Source organism: Bufo bufo, chromosome 2 (genome assembly GCF_905171765.1).
Source record: "Bufo bufo chromosome 2, aBufBuf1.1, whole genome shotgun sequence".
Lineage (NCBI taxonomy): Eukaryota > Metazoa > Chordata > Amphibia > Anura > Bufonidae > Bufo > Bufo bufo.
In genome coordinates this window covers 279075992-279100247 of record NC_053390.1, presented here as the reverse complement: position 1 = coordinate 279100247, position 24256 = coordinate 279075992, and the positions used below count along the sequence as shown (strand labels likewise).

The window sequence follows — 24256 nt, the reverse complement described above, 5'->3', positions numbered from 1 at the left end:
GCGTGCGAATTTCTATTTTGCTATGCAAAAGGGACATAAATGCATCATCCCCCAAAAATTTGCAAGTGTAACATGCAGATTTTGGTGCTTTCTAGCTCTAAGCGTGCTGTCAATGTGAACATTCCTGTTTACGTCAGATCAGCAGATTCTATCTCCCAAATAAAAGCAGCATCTATGTATTTCTGAAGGCTAAAAGAAATATGCCCGCTCTTCAAAATATACATGGTGTACTGTATGTGTGATATTTTAAAGAGGACCCGTCATCTTTTGTTACCATTTTTTTAATTCCTCCTGGAAATATTTAGGACAACTGGGCGTTCCCAATCCCCTCGTTGATGGGACGTGTCCCTACGCAGTGTCCAATCAGTGCTTGAAGTATCAAAGACAAATGGGACACGCACTTTTGACAAGCAGATGTCCAATTGTCAGTTTATTCATATATAATGAAGAGTTTTAAAGGAAGTCTGTCACCAGCATTTCACTTTTTTAACCCTTCCCACAGCTCCCTAGCATGCTTACAGTTAATAAAAACGTTACCTCTGGCATCAAAAAACAGTAACTATATTGCGCATGCGCCGGCTAACGGCGCCGATGGACCGCCTGCTTTGTTGTGTTTTCGCGTCGTTAGCCGGCGCATGAGCAATAGTTACTGTGATGCCGTACAAGGAATGGGCATCGCAGTGCGCATGCGCCGGCCAAAGGAATGAGTGCGCAGGCGCGGGATATCGGCAGAATAACAAGTTAGTGCAAAGCCGGTCAGAGGGAAAGGATGGGCAGGAGGAGGGTAGGAAGGGGCGGGGGGACGCAATGAAAAGGCTGAGCAAGCAGGGCACCTAAGAGAGAAACGCCGCCCCTGGGCACTTGCGAGCCCTCATTTGCTTATCTTATAAAGATCGTTATTGACGGTTCTATAAGTCCAGGATTGATGCCAGAGGTAAAGTTTTTATTAACTGTAAGCATGCTAGGGAGCTGTGAGAAGGGTTAAAAAAGTGAAATGCTGGTGACAGACTCCCTTTAAGAAAAGATGCTCCAGAATAGTTTTTTATGCTAAATCAGACATGACCGGTGAGGTGACAGGTCCCCTTTAAAATGAATGATCGTTTTTATGTTCACATCACCGCTAATGATTTGTTGTTCTGCCCTGTTAAAAGCAGACAAAAATAATAGAGGTGCCAGAAGGCACCAGACGAACAACATTACCTATAATGGGGTCCATCGGATTTCCGTTAAGGAGTCCGTGATTTTACCGAATTAAATAGTCCTGCATACATGACTATTTTGTTTGATATTTTTGACAAAAGCTGTGATGGAGACTCCCTCCCCCCCCCCCCCCCCCTTCCAAAAAAAAAAAAAAAAAAAAGAGTCTCCAAGGCAGATGTGAACAGCCGTATTAGGTTGTGCGTCTTAGTATCAGACATTTTGCTGTGGAACACACCAAACGACTGCTCTTAGATCAACTAACACTACAATAACTTTTTAAAACCACACCACCAAACAAGGTCACTTTGTAATAGGAGTTGTAGTACATAAAACCACAAGGAGGAATATCTTTAAAGAGGACCTTTTTAATTCTAGATAAATACCTTTACTTGCGGGTACCACCCACTGATGCTGCCACCTTGCCTGTTTTTTTCAAATATTGCTCCTTGCGCCAGGGTTTCTCAATGGGCGTCTCCTTCTCCCTGTAGCGCTGTCCAATCACAGCGGAGAGAGTCAGAGCCAGGGAGAAAAAAACAAAAACAACTCACCTTCTCCCTGGCTGTGACGCTCTCTGCTGTGATTGGATCGCGGCACAGCCAGCGAGAAGGAGACGCCCATCGAGAAACCCTTTAGTCTCCTCCTCCCTGTACCGATGCTCTGTATTAACATACTGAGCGGGAAAACTGCAGGGGGGCACAGCAGGGCGTAGGAGCGATATTTGAAAAAAACAGGCAGGGTGGCAGCATCACCCCGCAAGTAAAGGTATCTAAACTAAAAAAAGAAACAAACAAACATAAAAGGTTCTCTTTAAAAAGGCGTTGTCCGGGATTGGGGACATTGATGTATGTGTACAATGGTCCCCTAAATATTACATTTATGCCTGTCCTTCCCTTACCAGACATTTCTGATGGCCCTTTTTCACTTCACAAATTTTCAGCCGGAAGTGCAGTTTCTATCACAGTCAGTGACGTACCGGGTCCCTTTCTGCATAGCTAAGCCTCTTCTTCCGCTTTGCAAGGAGCCCGGTGACGTCACCGTCAGCCTCAGTAATTATTCCGAGCGCATGGAGGGGCAGCAACACACCGCGCTAAGCCACGCCCCTCTGGTCCGGTGACATCACCGGGCAGGGAGCATTCTCAGGAAGGAGGCGTTTAGGGGCGTGACTAAGGGGGAGGAATAGTTGCGGCAGGAGGCGGCATATGAATTAGGGAGGCGGCTGCACTGAGGTGCGATGCTGAGCTGGGACCCAGAAAGCAGTGAGGCAGGAAGTTACCGCACACATAAACAGAGAGGTAAACAATCAGTGGGGGACTGTAGAAGCCAATACCTAAAAACATCTGGGGGGACCTTCAAACTGCTATTAATAGTGATTTAACTGGTTTAAAAAAAAATCTTGGACCCGGACAACCCCTTTAAGTGTTGGATCTGTCACCTGTGTGCCTGCTAGCTTAAAAAGTGTTTCTACCCCATATATTAGTGTCAGAAGAAATAAGCAAAGCATGGTAATTCTGGTCCCTCATCTTTCATACATACCGACATTTTCTGTCCAGCTGTGGTAACCATTTGTTCTAAAATTACAAGAGGGAGACCAACCATAGTTGTCACTTTTGACTTCTCTGGAAAGTATTACTTTGCTATCTTCTGAACATGCTGAGAAAATTGGTGACAATATGGCTGCACTTCCTATTGCAGGAAACTGCATATTTCTCCCCAAGAAAAACAAACATAATAACCAATTTCTAAATTTACGAATATAGCCAATTTCATATTTTGGGTGCAAATCTATTTTAAAGTTATTGGGGCGTCAAATCAGCATAGGCATAGCGGTGAACGTATTACTTTCATTAGGTTTTTGTTTGTACTGAAAATTCCAAGTATCTGATAAACCTCTCCGGAAGACAGAAAAAAAAAAAAATGAGGTTATGGTCCTGAGTTGAAACTAAAGCAATGAGTAGGTTAAGTCTGTAAATGGGTAAGTTAGGCTTTGTAATCCAGCTCTGCACCCATCTTGATGTACATTATGTATATTGCTTCAATTGTGGTGGTGTAGTTGACCAGGAACTGACGGATTTTCTCTATGCATTCTTCCTCTTTCACATTTTGTCCTTTCGAAAGGGCCTTAAGGAAGTCATCTTTATATGGAGCAGCACAGAGCGCAGCCTGAATAACAGAAAACACAGGTTACTGTGTGTATAAGATGTGAACATTCTCATCACATAAGTAGTCCAGAGATTTACCAATCCTAATTTTTAGACAATGTGGACAGCCCAGTTCTGCCGCTGATTGTCAGGAAGGAAGCGTTCTTTCCCAGCAATCGTCTAGTCGCTAGTGGAGGAGACCAATGCTATTACATGCACAGTACATGGAGGAGTGATCGTTATGCCATCGCTCTTCCTTATTCTGAATCATTTTTTGCTGACTGCAAATCATGATTAGACACCACTATTTGCAGCCTGCAAAAGATAACTTTTAAACCTGTCAAAAGATTTGGATTACCCGATGAACGAGCATTTGCTCATTCATCGGGTAAACGGCGGCAGTATTATACTGCCAGATCATCTGGCAGAAAATCTGCCCGTCTAATTCAGGCTTTAGGCTAGACCAGTGATGGCGAATCTATGGCACTCTTGTTAGAGGCAGCACCCCGAGCACTCTCTGTGGGCACGCGGGTCTGTGTGAGCCGTGCGTAGGGTTGCAACCTGTGTTCCACAATAGAAGTGCTCATTAGTACAGCCTCATCCACACTCGTATGCCCGGGACAGGACCTGCGCTCTAGCGTGATGAAGTTTCGCAGCAGTGACTGGAACCAGCAGAACCTGCAATCATCATCACGCTGGAGCACAGGTCTTGTCTTGCGCAAGAAGAGTGGGTAAGGGGGCATTAATAATACTGTAACCTCTAAGGGTGGCATTATTAATACTGGAAGCCACTAATGGAGGAAAAATAATACTAGGGGGCACTAATGGTGGCATTCATTTTACTGGGCGCCATTAACGGGGGGGGAGGAACACTATTGGGGCCTTATTAATACTAGGGGCCACAACGGGGGCCCTTTTTAATATTGGGGGCTGCTAATTGGGTATTATTAATTCTGGGGGCCTTATCAATACTGTGGGCCACTACTGGGGCATTATTAAATACTGGGGGCCATTAATGGGACATTTTGAATACTAAGGGGTGCCAACAGGGTCATTCATTTTACTGGGGCCTGTGTTAAGCCATGCCCCCACAGCTTAACTTGGCCGGTATTTTTCAGTATTCAGATTGCTGTGTTGGCACTTTACAATAAGTGGGTTTTGTGTTGCAGTTTGGGCACTCGGTCTCTAAAAGGTTCACCATCACTGGGCTAGACTGTTTAAACCTGCATCAGGATTGGCTGATAAATCTGGTGAATATTCAGAATGTCTAGTCTACATTTTTAATGCTTTTTAGTTATAGAAGTCAGCCGAATGTGTGTTCAGAACACAGTTATCTAATGTATATGACCGAGAACAACTTCCTATAATACTTCAAGAGTTAATTTAAACCAATGTTTGTCATTTTTATTTAGGTTTTCATTTATGAATTTAATTTAGTTTTTACCATAGAGGAATGAATACCACCAGAAGCAACAGGGAACGTGTTCCCTGTCTGCTGCCATCCAGGCCCTGGATTGCTACCTATTGAGAGAATTGGATCCTCTTCTCCACCAGCGTACACTTCAGAAAGTGTGTCCGCATTGTAGTTTATATGCTGATGCAGCAGCGAGTTTCACTAAACCCACAAACTACAATAAAGACGGCCAAATGGATGCATGGCCACCTCTTCATTTCATCTACTGCTTTCTGGAGGGCTACTCAGGGATCAGAAGACCCCTATTCTGCTGATATATGCAGGTCCAAGAGATGGCCACACAGTGCACCATCAGTACTCCTGTCCCTACTCTCAGACACTTGTCACTTCATTTCTCTCAGACATGACAAATACATGTGAGCAGCCACCAGACACAGACAAGCAGGTCTATGACCAGATGGTTGGGGTCCCGTTCATTAATACTTGGGCCACTTACCTGGAATACTTTCTGTACAACCCAGCCATGGTATTTTTTGAGTGCAAGCTCATAAGCCTTCGTTACATTGACTCTAAGGAGATTTGGGTTATTTTCGTCCCTTTCTCCATCAGAGATGCTTTGTAAAAACACCTGAATAAATTTTAGGCCCCTGTGAAACACGTGAAAGTATGCGTTACATTTGTAAATGGAAAGAACAGATTTGTTACAGGAAACAAAGGACATGTCTCATATAGGATTCCTATGGTAAGTGGAGTAAAAATATTTTGAAAATGTTACATTTTGGACAAAGCAAATTTAAAATTATACTCCTTTCCACTATTCAATCAGATACATGCTGCTGTTTGAGTTTTTCTATTGTAACCAAATATCTGAGTATGTACTGTATTCTTCTGACTATAAGATGCACCTAGGATTTAGAGGAGGAAAATAAGATTTTTTTTTTTTCTTCAGACCCCAAAGCTCCATCAGCCTGAGATCAGACTCCCCCCCCCCCCCAACCTCCATCAGCCTCAGATCAGACCCCCTTCAGCCTACATCAGATCAGACATAAAAAAATTATATATATATATATTTTTATACTCCCGTCCCTTGGAACGACAGACCCTTCACCAGAATGTCCTCTAAGTAAGGGATCGCCACAATCCCCCTGGCATGGAGCAGGGCCATAAAAGCCGCCAGACCTTCGTAAAGACCCTGGGATCCGTGGCAAGGCCGAACGGGAGGGCTACAAATTGGTAGTGAAATGGACCCACTGCGAACCGGAGAAACCTCTGATGACTGACTCATATGGGGACGTGAAGATAAGCATCCTTGATGTCTATCGAGGACAGGTACTCCCCCGGTTCCAAGGACACAATGACCGACCTCAGTGACTCCATCTGGAATCTGCGGACGCGAAGAAAACACTTGAGCGCCTTGAGGTCAAGAACGGGATGGACAGTCCCCTCTTTTTTGGGAACCACAAAGAGATTGGAGTAGAACCCTTGAAAACGGTCTTGCACATGAACCGGAACAATCATGCCTTGCTGCAGCAGCGTGTGAATTACCCTAAAAAAAGAATCTACGGCGGGAGAGGCCGGAGGAGACTACCGAAAAAAACGGGACGGAAGGGAGGACTTGAAGTCCAGCTTGTAGCCCTCTGCAATGACCTCCCGCATCTGAGACATGAGCCAGTCAAACATGCCGAAACACATGAAGCCGGCCGCCCACCCGGCCGTCAGTCATGCAGCAGAGCTCTTAGAGTTAAAGGACTTGGAGCCCTGTTGACGGGAATGCCAGGAAGGACGCGGCTTAAAGGAAGGCTTGCGCTTCTGGCCGGCGGCCGACTTATCGGACGCTCCCTTGGGGCCGGAAAAACTCTGAAAGGGACGAAAAAAAGGCTTCCGCTTTTTTGACTTAGACCGCCCCCTGTTCTGTGGTAAATCAGCAGACCTGCAATGCAGGAAGGTCTGCCTCCTACAGACACTAAGCTAAAACGGATAAGCTTGGTCTCTGCAGGAAGGGATATAGCTGAAGAGGGAGGAGCTTACAGTTTGTGTGCTTAGTGTCCACCTCCTAGTGGCAACAGCTATACCCATGGTCAATGCCTGTGTCCCCCAATGAGACGGATGAGAAAAAAAAAAAAAAAAACTTACCTCGCTTGCTCCGGACACTGTTCACAGTAGGGTCAGAGAGAAGACCAGGGAGCAGTGAGCAGAGCCAGCACAGCGCTTTCCTCATCATTCCCTGCATATGACCGCTTCCATAATGGCATTCAGACTATAAAATATACTGCCATTTTTCCCTTACTTTTGGGCAAAAAAAAGTGCGTCTTATAGTCCAAAAAATACAGTAATTTCTTTCTATACAGTATACCGTAATCTACAGTAATCTAAAGTGTATGGCCAACTTAAAGAGGTTTTTCGGAGACTTAAATACGGATGATGGCCTATCCATAGAAATCATCATCAATCTTGGTGGGGGTCCGACACCTTGTACCCCACAAATCAGCTGTTTCGGGCCGCTGCTATCATTGGATAGAACCTAGTGGGTGTGCCAGGTGTTGGACTCCCAATGATCCAATATTGATAAATTATCATGGAGGACAGGCAATCAATATCTCAGTCCAGGAAAAGCCCTTTAACACTCATGCATTACTGTGTTTTACCTAGCACAATGAACAAGTTACCAAGGAATTCTGTGCAGAACCAGAGAGCCATTTGGAGTTCATCTCTACTGTACCACATCAAATGCTTGGAATGAACAATGCATCAGTAAAATTAAAAATCTTCAACTGGAAACAGTAAATGGGGCCTAAATGTTCTTAAAATGCCAAGATTTTTTGATTTTCAGTTTACATATTTCTCCAACATGCAATAGCTCGGTCATGCACTCTCCATTTGTTTTCCAAAGCCTTAAAGAGGACCAGTCACCTCTCCTGACAGGTCTGCTTTAGTAACTACGTACAGTACAGACCAAAAGTTTGGACACACCTTCTCATTCAAAGAGTTTTCTTTATTTTCATGATTATGAATTAACACGTGGAATTATATACATAACAAACAAGTGTGAAACAACTGAAAATATGTCATATTCTAGGTTCTTCAAAGTAGCCACCTTTTGCTTTGATTACTGCTTGGCATTCTCTTGATAAGCTTCAAGAGGTAGTCCCCTGAAATGGTCTTCCAACAGTCTTGAAGGAGTTCCCAGAGATGCTTAGCACTTGTTGGCCCTTTTGCCTTCACTCTGCGGTCCAGCTCACCCCAAACCATCTCGATTGGGTTCAGGTCCGGCGACTGTGGAGGCCAGGTCATCTGGCGCAGCACCCCATCACTCTCCTTCATGGTCAAATAGCCCTTACTTTCAAAGTTTTCCCAATTTTTCGGCTGACTGACTGACCTTCATTTCTTAAAGTAATGATGGCCACTCGTTTTTCTTTACTTAGCTGCTTTTATCTTGCCATAATACAAATTCTAACAGTCTATTCAGTAGGACTATCAGCTGTGTATCCACCTGACTTCTCAACGCAACTGATGGTCCCAACCCCATTTATAAAGGCAAGAAATCCCACTTATTAAACCTGACAGGGCACACCTGTGAAGTGAAAACCATTTCAGGGGACTACCTCTTGAAGCTCATCAAGAGAATGCCAAGAGTGTGCAAAGCAGTAATCAAAGCAAAAGGTGGCTACTTTGAAGAACCTAGAATATGACATTTTCAGTTGTTTCACACTTGTTTGTTATGTATATAATTCCACGTGTTAATTCATAGTCATGAAAATAAAGAAAACTCTTTGAATGAGAAGGTGTGTCCAAACTTTTGGTCTGTACTGTACATCCCCATATAATAACTATTTTGGAGCATAGAAACATAGAATGTGTCGGCAGATAAGAACCATTTGGCCCATCTAGTCTGCCCAATATACTGAATACTATGGATAGCCCCTGGCCCTATCTTATATGAAGGATGGCCTTATGCCTATCCCATGCATGCTTAACCTCCTTCACTTTATTTGCAGCTACCACTTCTGCAGGAAGGCTATTCCATGCATCCACTACTCTCTCAGTAAAGTAATACTTCCTGATATTACTTTTAAACCTTTGCCCCTCTAATTTAAAACTATGTCCTCTTGTAGCAGTTTTTCTTCTTTTAAATATTCTTTCCTCTTTTACCTTGTTGATTTCCTTTATGTACTTAAAAGTTTCTATCATATCCCCTCTGTCTCGTCTTTCTTCTAAGCTATACATGTTAAGGTCCTTTAATCTTTCCTGGTAAGTTTTATCCTGCAATCCATGTACCAGTTTAGTAGCTCTTCTCTGAACTCTCTCCAAAGTATCAATATCCTTCTGGAGATATGGTCTCCAGTACTGAGCACAATACTCCAAATGAGGTCTCACTAGTGCTCTGTAGAGCAGCATGAGCACCTCCCTCTTTCTACTGGTAATTCCTCTCCCTATACACCCAAGCATTCTGCTAGCATTTGCTGCTGCTCTATGACATTGTCTGCCTACCTTTAAGTCTTCTAAAATAATGACCCCTAAATCCCTTTCCTCAGATACTGAGGTTAGGACTGTATCACTGATTTTATATTTTGCTCTTGGGTTTTTTACGCCCCAGGTGCATTATCTTGCACTTATCAACATTACATTTTAGTTTCCAGATTTTTGACCATTCCTCTAGTTTTCCTAAATCCTTTTCCATTTGGTGTATCCCTCCAGGAACATCAACCCTGTTACAAATCTTTGTGTCATCAGCAAAAAGACACACCTTACCATCGATGCCTTCTGCAATTTCGCCGATAAAGATATTAAACAATATGGGTCCCAGAACAGATCCCTGAGGTACCTCACTGGTAACAAGACCTTGGTCTGAATATACTCCATTGACTACAACCCTCTGTTGCCTGTCCCTCAGCCACTGCCTAATCCATTCAACAATATGGGAGTCCAAGCCCAAAGACTATAATTTATTGATAAGCCTATGTGGGACAGTATCAAAAGCCTTACTAAAGTCTAGATAAGCAATGTCTACTGCACCTCCTCCATCTATTATTTTAGTCACCCAATCAAAAAAATCAATAAGATTAGTTTGACATGATCTCCCTGAAGTGAACCCATGCTGTTTTTCATCTTTAAATCCATGGGATTTTAGATGTTCCACAATGCTCTCCTTAAGTATGGTTTCCATTAATTTCTCCACTATTGATGTCAGGCTTACTGGCCTATAGTTGCCCGATTCCTCCCTACTACCTTTCTTGTGAATGGGCACAACATTTGCTAATTTCCAATCTTCTGGGACGACTCCTGTTGCCAGTGATTGGTTAAATAAATCTGTCACTGGTTTTGCTAGTTCACCGCTGAGCTCTTTTAATAGCTTTGGGTGTATCCCATCAGGCCCCTGTGACTTATTTGTATTAATCTTAGACAGCTGACTTAGAGCCTCTTCCTCTGTAAAGACACATGCATCAAAAGATTCATTAGTCTTCTTTCCTAACTGAGGTCCTTTTCCTTAATTTTCCTTTGTAAAAACTGAACAGAAGTATTCATTGAGGCAGTCAGCTAGTTCTTTATCTTCTTCCATATACCTTCCTTCTTTTGTTTTTAATTTTGTAATTCCTTGTTTTAGTTTCCTTTATGTATCTGAAGAATACCTTATCGCCTTTTTTCCCTGACTGAGCTAATTTCTCTTCCGCTTGTGCTTTAGAAGCTGTTATAACTTGTTTGGCCTCTCTCTGCATCTTACCATATAACTATATGTCGTGTTGTTCCTTTATTATTCACCAAGAATGGTAATGTATCACAAGGTGCTTATTAGGGTTGAAAGTATTAATGGAATGAGGTGGCTCTACCTATAAGAAGGATGGAGTGGTGCTCAATATCTAAAGTGTTAACTCCATACTAATGTTGTTGTATACTGTTTAAACTTGATCCAAATGTCAGCTTGTCTCAGTTCAGATCATTAGTATGAGTGGTAGGAGTTGGATATACCCGCACCATATGTTTTATTGTCACTGTATCAGTGTCGTATCTGTGCACAGTATAATCCACAGGTTAGTTGCGATAATAAGTTATTTGGGAATTCAGCTCTAGGTGGCGTCCCACCTATTTAGAGCTATAATGTTCCCTTACCTCTAAATCGAAAGTGTAGCTTTTTCCTCTGATCTCTGCTGATTCAGCGTCCCTCGTGCTTCAGTCCTGGCTCGTTCCAGTCGAGTGAAGGTGGATCGATCAAGCTCCAGGCAACTCTATTGAGCACTTGTTCATAAGTGGGACGGATCGGTTTCCCAATCGGCAGATAAAGAGGTAAAATTGTAGATGGTTTCCAGCGTACGCAAGGACAGTGGTGTTGCAAAGTCCAGGTTCCTCCCAGACGCGTTTCGAAGTCCCTTAGGTTACTGACGTCTTCCTCAGTGGTAACCTGGCCACTATTGCAACACCTTTTTATACCGAGTTTCCTAATTGGATCCGGTTAGGACCAAATCCTGACTTGGATCATAATAAAGGTCATATCAAAAACCCGGCCCAGGTTGTGATAGAAGGATCTGACTTAGACATGGTTGGTATTTAGAGTACAATCATTAAAGGGCATTGCGTCTCTTCATGTCTTATAAGCATCATACAGATACGTTTCATTAGAATCTTACTTTCAATAAAAAAAATCGCAAGTTGCGATAATGATGCGATTTTTATGTTTTGTTATTTTTTTTCCCCCCCAATGCGTTTTTTATTCCAATGCTGCTGAAATGTCATCCTTAACAGCTGGGATAGAGGATTTTATGATAGCTGGGTTCTTTTCTGATCTATACCCTTCTTTCTCTTTTTTTTGTGTTCAATTAATCTTTTAACCTTCACCTGTGGGGAGATCCACAGTGTATATAGCATATATTCATATTAGTAGGTTACAATGCAAATATAAATAACATTACTAATAAAATTATAAATGGAGATAAAAATAAGAATGGAAATGAAAGCAATGATATATGATCTAAAATTTCATGTATAAAATTTATATTATAAAATATAGAAGGACTTCTATTGGGCATGATGAACATGAGATTGCGGTCGATTTTGGGATGGGTGCCCTCCACCAAGGAGCCGTCGGACGTACGTAACAAGAATACCATCCGACTGCGCATCGGTGGACGGCATCCACCCAAGAACTATTCGGGTCTATAAAAAAACAAAAATTTCGAGCTCGGCATTTAATCCATGTGGGATAAGAGTATCCAACTCAAAAATCCATCTTGATTCAGTTCTGGACATTTTGTCCATATGATTCCCACCTCTCCAATCCATTTCCACCTTCTCTATTGCTGCAAAGCTCAAATTTTTGGTTTGTTGGTCATGGTGTTCCTTAAAATGTCTTGAGAGTGGGTGGTCCATATGGCCTTTCCTAATATTGTTACGATGTTCTGCAATCCTTTTCTTTAACATCAGTTTGGTCCTTCCCACATAGATTTTATAACACGGGCATCTTATTATATAAATAACGCTTGTAGTGCTGCATGTGAGATATTCCTTTATTTTATGTGTAAATTGGTTTACCGGAGATATTATTTCTGGCGTATTTCGCGGACAACACGTTGCCCGGCAATTTATGCACATGCCGCACCTATAGAAACCTTGGATTTCTACCATTTTTTGTATTGTGGGTTTGTTAATTTTTTTTATTTTGGTTGTGGGAGCTACCTTCAATCCTAAATTGGGTGCTTTACTATACACTATTTGTGGTATAGTGGGGATCAGTGAGCCCATTGTCCTATCCCCTTTCAGGAAGTGCCAGTGTTTCTTAACCATTTGTTGGATTTTCCGGTACAGTGCAATAAAAGGCAAAACTATTCTCATAATTCCCTCATCCTTACTTTCTCTCTTGGATTGCGCTGGTTCAAAGAACGACCTTCTATCTAGTTGTCGTATTTTCGTTAGGGATGAGTCTACTAGGGTTTGGGGATATTTCCTAGTTAAAAAATTGTTCCTTCATTTTACAAGCTGCTTCTTCAAATTGCTCATCTCTAGTACAATTGCGTTTTATGCGCCGAAATTGTCCGTAAGGTATATTTAACAGCCACCTTGGTAGGTGGCCGCTAGTGTAGGGAAAAAAACAATTTTTAGCTACATCATTTAAGAAAGTGTTGCAAATTATATTTTCACCCTCAATCCGGATATTTAGAGCCAAAAATTCTATATTTTCACCGTAGATCTTCGAGGAAAGGTGTATATTTCTATCATTCCTATTCAGTGTATCTATGAAGGAAACCAAGGAACCTTTATCACCATTCCACACCAAAATAATATCATCTATATACCTATACCATAGCACCAGGTCCGTCCCTAGCTTTGGTATAATGTACCTCTTTTTATCTCTATTTATAATTTTATTAGTAATGTTATTTATATTTGCATTGTAACCTACTAATATGAATATATGCTATATACACTGTGGATCTCCCCACAGGTGAAGGTTAAAAGATTAATTGAACACAAAAAAAAAGAGAAAGAAGGGTATAGATCAGAAAAGAATCCAGCTATCATAAAATCCTCTATCCCCGCTGTTAAGGATGACATTTCAGCAGCATTGGAATAAAAAATTGGGGGGAAAAAAACAAAAAAAAAAACGCATAAAAAAAAAAAATCGCATCATTATCGCAACTTGCGATTTTTTAATTGAAAGAAAGATTCTAATGAAACGTATCTGTATGATGCTTATAAGACATGAAGAGACGCAATGCCCTTTAATGATTGTACTCTAAATACCAACCATGTCTAAGTCAGATCCTTCTATCACAACCTGGGCCGGGTTTTTGATATGACCTTTATTATGATCCAAGTCAGGATTTGGTCCTAACCGGATCCAATTAGGAAACAGGGTATAAAAAGGTGTTGCAATAGTGGCCAGGTTACCACTGAGGAAGACGTCAGTAACCTAAGGGACTTCGAAACGCGTCTGGAAGGAACCTGGACTTTGCAACACCACTGTCCTTGCGTACGCTGGAAACCATCTACAATTTTACCTCTATACATCTTTATCTGCCGATTGGGAAACCGATCCGTCCCACTTATGAACAAGTGCTCAATAGAGTTGCCTGGAGCTTGATCGATCCACCTTCACTCAACTGGAACGAGCCAGGACTGAAGCACGAGGGACGCTGAAGCAGCAGAGATCAGAGGAAAAAGCTACACTTTCGATTTGGAGGTAAGGGAACATTATAGCTCTAAATAGGTGGGACGCCACCTAGAGCTGAATTCCCAAATAACTTATTATCGCAACTAACCTGTGGATTATACTGTGCACAGATACGACACGGATACAGTGACAATAAAACATATGGTGCTGGTATATCCAACGCCTAGGTACCACTCATACTAATGATCTGAACTGAGACAAGCTGACATTTGGATCAAGTTTAAACAGTATACAACAACATTAGTATACGATTATTATAATCAAACTATCCGGTCTTTTGATTGTGGGGGATATTGTTGATGCTGCCAAACACATGTGTGCATATGTGTTCATCTAGTATTCCTTTCTCACGCTTTTAGTGTTAATCACAACACGTTATTTTCAGTGATTTCTATATGATTTTATGATACTGTATTATATGATGTCTATGACTTTTAACCAGTAGTGTGATTTATGTAATTTGCTTATTAGGGTTTTTGCGGGTATCGAAATTTCGATACCCAAAATCGATACTTTTGTCCCGGTATCGATACGATACCGGGATTTCCATTTTTTCGATACTGGGCTGCGCTGCTGGGCAGTCTAGTATCACAGAACATGTGCGCACTGCTGTCAGCACACTCATGTTCCCTCAGCAGCACAGGGGAGAAGGAAGCAGTCTCTCCCTCCCCCACTGCGCCACCAATGATAGAGGACCTTTCATGGGTCCGGACTTTGTTAAGTTAGCAGGCTACATAGAGCGGCACCAAGGGATCTCCCTTCACTTACTATTATTCCTGGGCGCCGCTCCGTTCACCCGCTGTGGCCCAGTTAGTCTCCTGCTCCGTATGCTAATTACTACTACCTGAGCAATGGGGAGGAGACATCAGCTTCTCTCCTGGGCGTTCCTTCTCCCTGGCTATAGGGAGAAGGAACGCCCAGGAGCAAAGCTGATGTCTCCTCCCCATTGCTCCGATGGTAGTAATTAGTATACGGAGCAGGAGACTATAACTGGGCCACAGCGGGCGAATGGCACGGCGCCCAGGAATAATAGTAAGTGAAGGGAGATCCCTGGGCGCCGCTCTATGTAGCCTGCTAACTCAAAGTCCGGACGCATGAAAGGTTGTCTTTAACTTTTAATACAGGAGGCAGGTGCCGGCAGCAGAATCACATAGCCGGCACCCTGCCTCTGACAGGGAGCTGCGATCAGCGGCAGTTAACCGATCAGGTGCGGCACCTGAGGGGTTAACTGCCACTGATCTGCTGCCGGCACCCACCTCCTGTATTAAAGGTTAATTATCATTGGTGGCGCAGTGCGCTCCCCCCCCCCCCCAGTATCAAAATCATTGGTGGTGCAGTGCGCCCGCCCCCCTCAACCCCCCCAGTATTAAAATCATTGGTGGCAGTGGCCACAGGGTCCCCTCCCCTCCTCCTCATTGGTGGCAGTGGCAGTTCCGATCGGAACCCCATCAGTGTAATCCTGGGGCTCCGATCGGTTACCATGGTAGCCAGGACGCTACTGAAGCCCTGGCTGCCATAGTCAGCTCCCTGCTGCTGTGTGCACAGGGCAGCAGGGAGAGGAGTGTAAGATCCTATTCACCCTTATAGAGATCTATTAGGTTGAATATGACAAGGGATTAAAAGATCCCAGGTTCTAGCCCCTAAGGGGGGAAATGGTTATTAACCCCTTAAGGACTCAGCCCTATTTCACCTTAAGGACTTGGCCATTTTTTGCAAATCTGACCAGTGTCACTTTAAGTGCTGATAACTTTAAAACGCTTTGACTTATCCAGGCCGTTCTGAGATTGTTTTTTCGTCACATATTGTACTTCATGACACTGCTAAAATTGGGTCAAAAAAGTTAATTTTTTTGCATAAAAAAATACCATATTTACCAAAAATTTTGAAAAATTTGCAAATTTCAAAGTTTCAGTTTCTCTACTTCTGTAATACATAGTAATACCCCCAAAAATTTTGATGACTTTACATTCCCCATATGTCTACTTCATGTTTGTAGCATTTTGGGATTGATATTTTATTTTTTGGGGATGTTATAAGGCTTAGAAGTTTAGAAGCAAATCTTGAAATTTTTCAGAAATTTACAAAAACCAAATTTTTAGGGACCACTACAGGTCTGAAGTCACTTTGCGAGGCTTACATAATAGAAACCGCCCAAAAATGACCCCATTCTATAAACTACACCCCTCAAGGTATTCAAAACTGATTTTACAAGCTTCGTTAACCCTTTAGGTATTGCACAAGAGTTATTGGCAAATGGGGATGAAATTTGAGAATTTCATTTTTTTGCCTAATTTTCCATTTTAACCCATTTTTTCCACTAACAAAGCAAGGGTTAACAGCTAAACAAGACTGTATCTTTATTGCCCTGACTCTGCCGTTTACAGAAACACCCCATATGTGGCCGTAAACTACTGTACAGGCACACAGTAGGGCGTAGAGTGAAAGGTGCGCCGTTTGGTTTTTGGAGGGCTGATTTTGCTGGACTGTTTTTTTGACACCATGTCCCATTTGAAGCCCCCTGATGCACCCCTAGAGTAGAAACTCCATAAAAGTGACCCCATCTAAGAAACTACACCCATCAAGGTATTCAAAACTGATTTTACAAACTTTGTTAACCCTTTAGGTGTTGCACAAGAGTTATTGGCAAATGGGGATGAAATTTGAGAATTTCATTTTTTTGCCTAATTTTCCATTTTAACCCATTTTTTCCACTAACAAAGCAAGGGTTAACAGCCAAACAAAACTCATTATTTATGGCCCTTATTCTGTAGTTTACAGAAACACCCCATATGTGGTCGTAAACCGCTGTACGGGCACACGGCAGGGCGCAGAAGGAAAGGAATGCCATACGGTTTTTGGAAGGCAGGTTTTGCTGGACTGGTTTTTTTGACACCATGTCCCATTTGAAGCCCCCCTGATGCACCCCTAGAGTAGAAACTCCCAAAAAGTGACCCCATTTTAGAAAGTACGGAATAAGGTGGCAGCTTTGTTGGTACTAGTTTAGGGTACATATGATTTTTGGTTGCTCTATATTACACTTTTTGTGCGGCAAGGTAACAAGAAATAGCTTTTTTGGCACGTTTTTTTTTTTTTTTTGTTATTTACAACATTCATCTGACAGGTTAGATCATGTGGTAATTTTATATAGCAGGTTGTCACGGACGCGGTGATACCTAATATGTATACCTTTTTTTTATTTATGTAAGTTTTATACAATAACTTCATTTTTAAAACCAAAAAAAGTTTTAGTGTCTCCATAGTCTAAGAGCCATAGTTTTTTCAGTTTTTGGGCGATTATCTTGAGTAGGGTCTCATTTTTTGCGGGATGAGATGACGGTTTAATTGGCCTTATTTTGGGGTGCATATGACTTTTTGATCGCTTGTTATTACACTTTTTGTGACGTAAGATGACAAAAAATGGCTTTTTTTACACCGTTTTTATTTTTTATTTTTTACGGTGGTCACCTGAGGGGTTAGATCATGTGATATTCTTATAGAGCCGGTCGATACGGACGCGGCGATACCTAATATGTATACTTTATTTTTATTTATGTAAGTTTTACACAATGATTTCATTTTTGAAACAAAAAAAAATCATGTTTTAGTGTTTCTTTAGTCTGAGAGCCATAGTTTTTTCAGTTTTTGGGCGATTATCTTGGGTAAGGTATGATTTTTGCGGGATGAGATGACGGTTTGATTGGTACTATTTTGGCGTACATGTGACTTTTTTGATCACTTTTATTACCTTTTTTGGGAAGTAAGGTGGGCAAAATTTCAATTTTCTCATAGTTTTTATTTTTTTATTTTTATGGTGTTCACCGTGCGGGGAAAGTAACATGACCGTTTTATAGATCAGGTCGTTACGGACGCGGCGATACCTAATATGTGTAGTGTATTTTATTTTTTTTATTTTTATTCAGTGATGAATGTTTTTTTTTTTTATCTTAACTTTTTTCACTTTTTTTAACTTTTTTTTTGACCCAGACCCACTTGGTTCTGGAAGATCCAGTGGGTCTGATGTCTGTATAATACAGTACAGTACAATATATATTGTTCTGTACTGTATTTTACTTACACTGAACAGATCTATGCTTTCAGCATAGATCTGTTCAGCACCATGGACAGCAGGACGCCTGAGCAGGCGTCCTGTTGCCATGGGAACCCTCCCCGTCTGCGAAGTTCTGAGCAGACGGGGAGGGTTCCCATGGCAACAGGACGCCTGCTCAGGCGTCCTGCTGTCCATGGTGCTGAACAGATCTATGCTGAAAGCATAGATCTGTTCAGTGTAAGTAAAATACAGTACAGAACAATATATATTGTACTGTACTGTATTATACAGACATCAGACCCACTGGATCTTCCAGAACCAAGTGGGTCTGGGTCAAAAAAAAAAAGTTAAAAAAAGTGAAAAAAGTTAAGATAAAAAAAAAAAACATTCATCACTGAATAAAAATAAAAAAAATAAAATGAAATAAAAGGGTAAGCACAGGGCTGAGGGGGGCTCTCTGGGGGCTCTCTCCCTCTCCATCAGGGGGCTGCAAAGGCACAGCAGCCCCCCGATGGAGAGGGAGGGAGCTCCCTGACCGACGACAGTTAACTTTTTCCATACAGCGGTCCGTACGGACCGCGGTATGGAAAGGGTTAAACGGCTGACATCTGCACAGATGTCAGCCGTTTATACCAGGGTGCCAGCAATGTGCTGGCACCCTGGTATAACCACTAGAAGCCAACGATCATTCATGGGGAGGCGGGCGGGGGATCGCGATCCCGCCTGCCGCACCGCCCGCCTCCCGCACCGCCCCCACCGCATGCGACACCCCCCCTGCACCACCCGCCGGCATAAAATCGTGCAGGGGTGCAGGGGGGGTGAAAAATATTGATTATAGGCACTCAAAAGTTTCTGATCCCCGCGGTCAGGGACCGCGGGCATCAGAAACTGCAAAAAGCGCAGCAAACCGCAGGTCTGAATTGACCTGCGGTTTGCTGCGATCGCCGACACGGGGGGGTCACATGACCCCCCCTGGCGTTGTCACAGGATGCCGGCTGAAGGATTTCAGCCGAAATCCCGTTCCGTTTAACCCCTCGGGCGCCGGAATACTGAGTTCAAGCTAGGACGTACCGGTACGCCCTGAGTCCTTAAGGACTCGGGAAATAGGGCGTACCGATACGCCCTGCGTCCTTAAGGGGTTAAATAAACTAAAACAAAAAAAAAACAAAAAACAAACTAAAAAAATAGTATAAATCACCCCCTTTCCCAATTTTACATATAAAATATATAAACAATAAATAAATAAACATATCGCCACGTCCAAAAAGTCCAAACTATTAAAATATATATAAAAAAAAAATCTTTGCAGAGAACGCCAGAACAGAAAAAAAAACAAAATACTGCGCGATTCGCCATTTTTGAAAATGCGGAATGCACGTGTTTTTGGGGTTTTATATTTTTTTTCACGTGGTATCGAATGGTATAGAGTATCGCAATACTTTTTTATGGTATCGAAATTGAATCAAAAATTTGGTATCGCAACAACTCTAGTGCTTATGGTGCAATGCGAATAGGATTTGTAAAAAAACTATTGAAAAAAAGTTACCTTTTTAACCACATCAGAGCTAGAGTTGCTCCAACTTTTGGCCAACAGGGTCCATGCATTTCTTTTTCTCCTTCCAAAATCTGCTGCAACGTTTTGAACTTGGTGGGGTTTGTTTCATAGACATTACGAATTTTCTAACAAATGACAAAACATACATTTTTACAAATTAGACTTAAAGGGGTTGTCTCACTTTAGTAAGTGGCATTTATCATGTAGAGAAAGTTAATACAAGCCACTTCCTAATGTATTGTTATTATCCATATTGCTTCCTTTGCTGGCTGGATTTATTTTTCAATCACATTATACACTGCTCGTTTCCATGGTTACAGACCACCCTTCAATCCATCAGTGGTGGTCGTGCTTGCACACTATAGAAAAAAGCGTCAGCCTCTCTCGTGGCCAGGACCATGGGAGCTCACATAGCCTAGTGTTTTTTCCTATATCATGCAAGCACGACCACCACTGATGGATTGCAGGGTGGTCTGTAACCATGGAAACAAGCAGTGTATAATGTGATGGAAAAATGAAACCAGCCAGCAAAGGAAGCAATATGGACAATCACAATACATTAGTAAGTGCCTTGTATTAACTTTCTCTGCATGAATAATGGCACTTACTGAAGTGAGACAAATTTTTTAAGGGCTATATACACCTTTGGGGGCACTTTTTTATCATAAAAAAAAAATATTAAAATTTCAATTGGTCTTTATTAACATTTTTTAACAGCTTTTCCTTTTTCAGTTTCTGTGTATTTGCAGACTGGCTGGCTTTCTGTTTACAGTGAATTCCGTTGGGGAACTGCTCTGACGACTCCATGTGTAGCCCTCATCTCTGAACTAGCAGCTCATATACATTCATTATAGCTAAACTTCTATCAAGCTGATAAGCACAGAGTTAAATTGATTATTTATGAACTGTCAGGTGTTCACAGATGGCTTCAGCCATCAGAGCAGCTCCCTGGTGGGATTCACCGTAAGCAGAAAGCCTGCCTATCTGCAAATACACAGAAACTGAAAGGAAAAAGCTGTTCAAAATTGTACAGCTTTAGGGCTCATTCAGACGGCCGTAAGTGGCTTTCCTCATCTGATACGCAACATCACATGGCCTAGGAAAAGGCCTAAGCGCTCACTATGCACCACAACCCCTTCGTACTGCTGATCGGCAGGCGTTTTGGTGGTCTGCCCTCGGCTGATTTCATATTGATGACCTGCAACATAGCTCCATATTTAAGTATACAGGATGGATTCGGCTAGGACAGTCCCTATGTAGTGAAAAACGAAGAAGCCACAACACAAAGGGTTTTCCAGGACTTTTGATATAGATGACCTATCCAACCCTCAACACCTACTTGATCAGCTGTTTCAGACAGCTACCAGCAACATAACAGTGGATGTCCACTTTGTACTGGTCCTGCCAGAGTATTGTAGCTCAGCTCCCATTCAAATGAATGGGAACTGAGCTGCAGTACACCAGCGCCAGACACCACTCAGTAGATGGAACCTTCTAGCCACCGTATAGTTTTTAGAGCAAGCAGCTGCCTGAAACAGATAAATCGGTGGACGTGCTGGGAGTCAGACCCCCACTGAGCTAATATTCATGATCTATCTTGAGGATAAGCCAAATATCTGAGTTTTGGAACACCCCTTCAATTAGCACTGCACCTCCTTTGTAATGAGGCTTATGCCTAGTCAAATGCCCAACAATATGCCATCACACCGTATTACAGATAATAAAAGTTACAAAATTCTGTGGCATGGCAAAGTATTTTTCACACTTTTCCAGAAAAAGCGAACAGCCTGTTTAACTAGATGACTAGAATATGTCCTGAAAATTCATGTGCCCTGAGCCAGAATGCACAACAAAGAAAGTTGGTTAAATGGCCTTGGAATAAAGGATGCAAATAAGAACCAAATCTAGAAAAACACAGGGAAAAAAAAATATATATATACCGTTATGTTGCCTGTAATGTCAGCCTTGATTGGAGAGAATATAGCAGAACCGAGGCAGTCTGAAAACAGAAATTAAATGAAATTTCAATGTTAAAGTTCATTTTAACACATTTCTACTTGTGAAGATTGAAGTTTATGCTAGAAGCTCCTTCTCATTCCTTTTAGACACCTTGGCTCCAAGAGCCATACAGTCAGGTCCATAAATCTTGGGACATCGACACAATTCTAACATTTTTGGCTCTATACACCACCACAATGGATTTAAAATGAAACAAACAAGATGTGCTTTACCTGCAGACTGTCAGCTTTAATTTGAGGGTATTTACATTCAGGTGAACGGTGTAGGAATTACAACAGTTTGCATATGTGCCTCCCACTTGTTAAGGGACCAAAAGTAATGGGACAGAATAATAATCATAAATCAAACTTTTACTTTTTAATACTTGGTTGCAAATCCTTTGCAGTCAATTACAGCCTGAAGTCTGGAACGCAGAGACATCACCAGACGCTGGGTTTCATCCCTGGTGATGCTCTGCCAGGCCTCTACTGCAACTGTCTTCAGTTCCTGCTTGTTCTTGGGGCATTTTCCCTTCAGTTTTGTCTTCAGCAAGTGAAATGCATGCTCAATCGGATTCAGGTCAGGTGATTGACTTGGCCATTGCATAACATTCCACTTCTTTCCCTTAAAAAACTCTTTGGTTGCTTTTGCAGTATGCTTTGGGTCATTGTCCATCTGCACTGTCCAATGAGTTCTGAAGCATTTGGCTTAATATGAGCAGATAATATAGCCCAAAATACTTCCGAATTCATCCTGCTGCTTTTGTCAGCAGTCACATCATCAATAAATACAAGAGAACCAGTTCCATTGGCAGCCATACATGCCCACGCCATGACACTACCACCACCATGCTTCACTGATGAGGTGGTATGCTTAGGATCATGAGCAGTTCCTTTCCTTCTCCATACTTTTCTCTTCCCATCACTCTGGTACAAGTTAATCTTGGTCTCATCTGTCCATAGTATGTTGTTCCAGAACTGTGAAGGCTTTTTTAGATGTTGTTTGGCAAACTCTAATCTGGCCTTCCTGTTTTTGAGGCTCACCGATGGTTTACATCTTGTGGTGAACCCTCTGTATTCACTCTGGTGAAGTCTTCTCTTGATTGTTGACTTTGACACACATGCACCTACCTCCTGGAGAGTGTTCTTGATCTGGCCAACTGTTGTGAAGGGTGTTTTCTTCACCAGGGAAAGAATTCTTCGGTCATCCACCACAGTTGTTTTCCGTGGTCTTCCGGGTCTTTTGGTGTTGCTGAGCTCACCGATGTCTTCCTTTTTTTTAAGAATGTTCCAAACAGTTGTTTTGGCTACGCCTAATGTTTTTGCTATCTCTCTGATGGGTTTGTTGTGTTTTTTCAGCTTAATGATGGCTTGCTTCACTGATAGTGACAGCTCTTTGGATCTCATCTTGAGAGTTGACAGCAACAGATTTCAAATGCAAATAGCACACTTGAAATGAACTCTGGACCTTTTATCTGCTCATTGTAATTGAGATAATGAGGGAATAACACACACCTGGCCATAGGAAAAGCTGAGAAGCCAATTGTCCTATTACGTTTGGTCCCTTAACAAGTGGGAGGCACATATGCAAACTGTTGTAATTCCTGCACCGTTCACCTGATATGGATGTAAATACCCTCAAATTAAAGCTGTCAGTCTGCAGTTAAAGCACATCTTGTTCGTTGCAGTTCAAATTCATTGTGGTGATGTATAGAGCCAAAAATTTTTGAATTGTGTCGATGTCCCAATATTTATGGACCTGACTGAATAATAATAAATATTTATATGGTGCCTACATATTCTGCAGTGCTTTAAAATCAGGGTTCATGTACAAACAAAATCATACATTACATAGCAACAATCAATCAGCAAATAAAACAAGGAATAAGGGTCCTTCATGCAAAAGTTTACAATCTCTGAGGGCATAAGGGTATCACAAAAGGTAAAAAGTGCTTGTTTTGTACAGTGGTGCAGCCATCATAAAAAATAGGACAGTAGATATAAAGCTGCATGAGCCAGGTCACCTGCCGATATCTGAAGTGTCTCCGAGTGCTTGAGGATGTAGTGGATAGTGTTGGATGATGGATCAGGCTGTGGAGAGCTTTGTGGGTGAAAATGAGGACTTTAAATTGAATCCTGTACTGTATGGGCAACCAGTGCAATGACTGGCACAGGACGGAGGCATCGGAGTAGTCACTGAACAGATAGAGGAGCCTGGCAGCTGCATTCATGGCAGACTGGAGAGGGGAGAGAGTTTAGTAATGGGAAGACCCATTAATAATGCCTTGTAGTAATCAAGACGGGAATGGATCAGGGCAACAACGTTTTTGTTGAGGTGCAAGTGGCGATTTTTTGAGGTGCAAGTGGCATGAGCGGAAAGCGATTGATCTTCACCACCTATATTCAGTGTCGAACAGTACACAGAGTCAGCGGGTGTGCTGCGTATGCGGTATGGTAATGTCACAGAGGAATCACTGATTCACACTCAACTCCATAGCACCATGGGCCCCAAGAGGGAATGACAAAGCAGGATTTAAAAAAAAAAAAAAAAGTTTTTTTAATCAAAGGGCAAGTAATAACAATTTGTGTTTTCTTCAGTGTTCTAGAAGGATAAGGAATTCATTCTATTTATTTAAAGGGGTTATCCGAAAAATAATATTGATGGCCTATCCACAAGATAGGTCATCAATATCACATTGGCGGGGTCCAAGACCCACCACCCTGACCGATCAGCTGTTTCGGGT

General features: G+C 42.1%; 1 protein-coding gene across 1 annotated transcript in view; it reads right to left on the bottom strand.

The window, feature by feature from the left end:
• Window positions 1–3038: 3038 nt before the first annotated feature.
• LOC120988847 (glycolipid transfer protein) overlaps window positions 3039–24256 on the bottom strand; it is a 54283-nt gene continuing 33065 nt past the window's right edge. The window contains exons 2-5 of the mRNA XM_040416583.1: window positions 21456–21514; window positions 19507–19640; window positions 5249–5399; window positions 3039–3360 (exon numbers count right to left, since the gene is read on the bottom strand). Coding sequence (XP_040272517.1) covers window positions 3178–3360; window positions 5249–5399; window positions 19507–19640; window positions 21456–21514 — 527 coding nt within the window. The 3' untranslated portion in view covers window positions 3039–3177. The remainder of the gene's footprint in view (window positions 3361–5248; window positions 5400–19506; window positions 19641–21455; window positions 21515–24256) is intronic.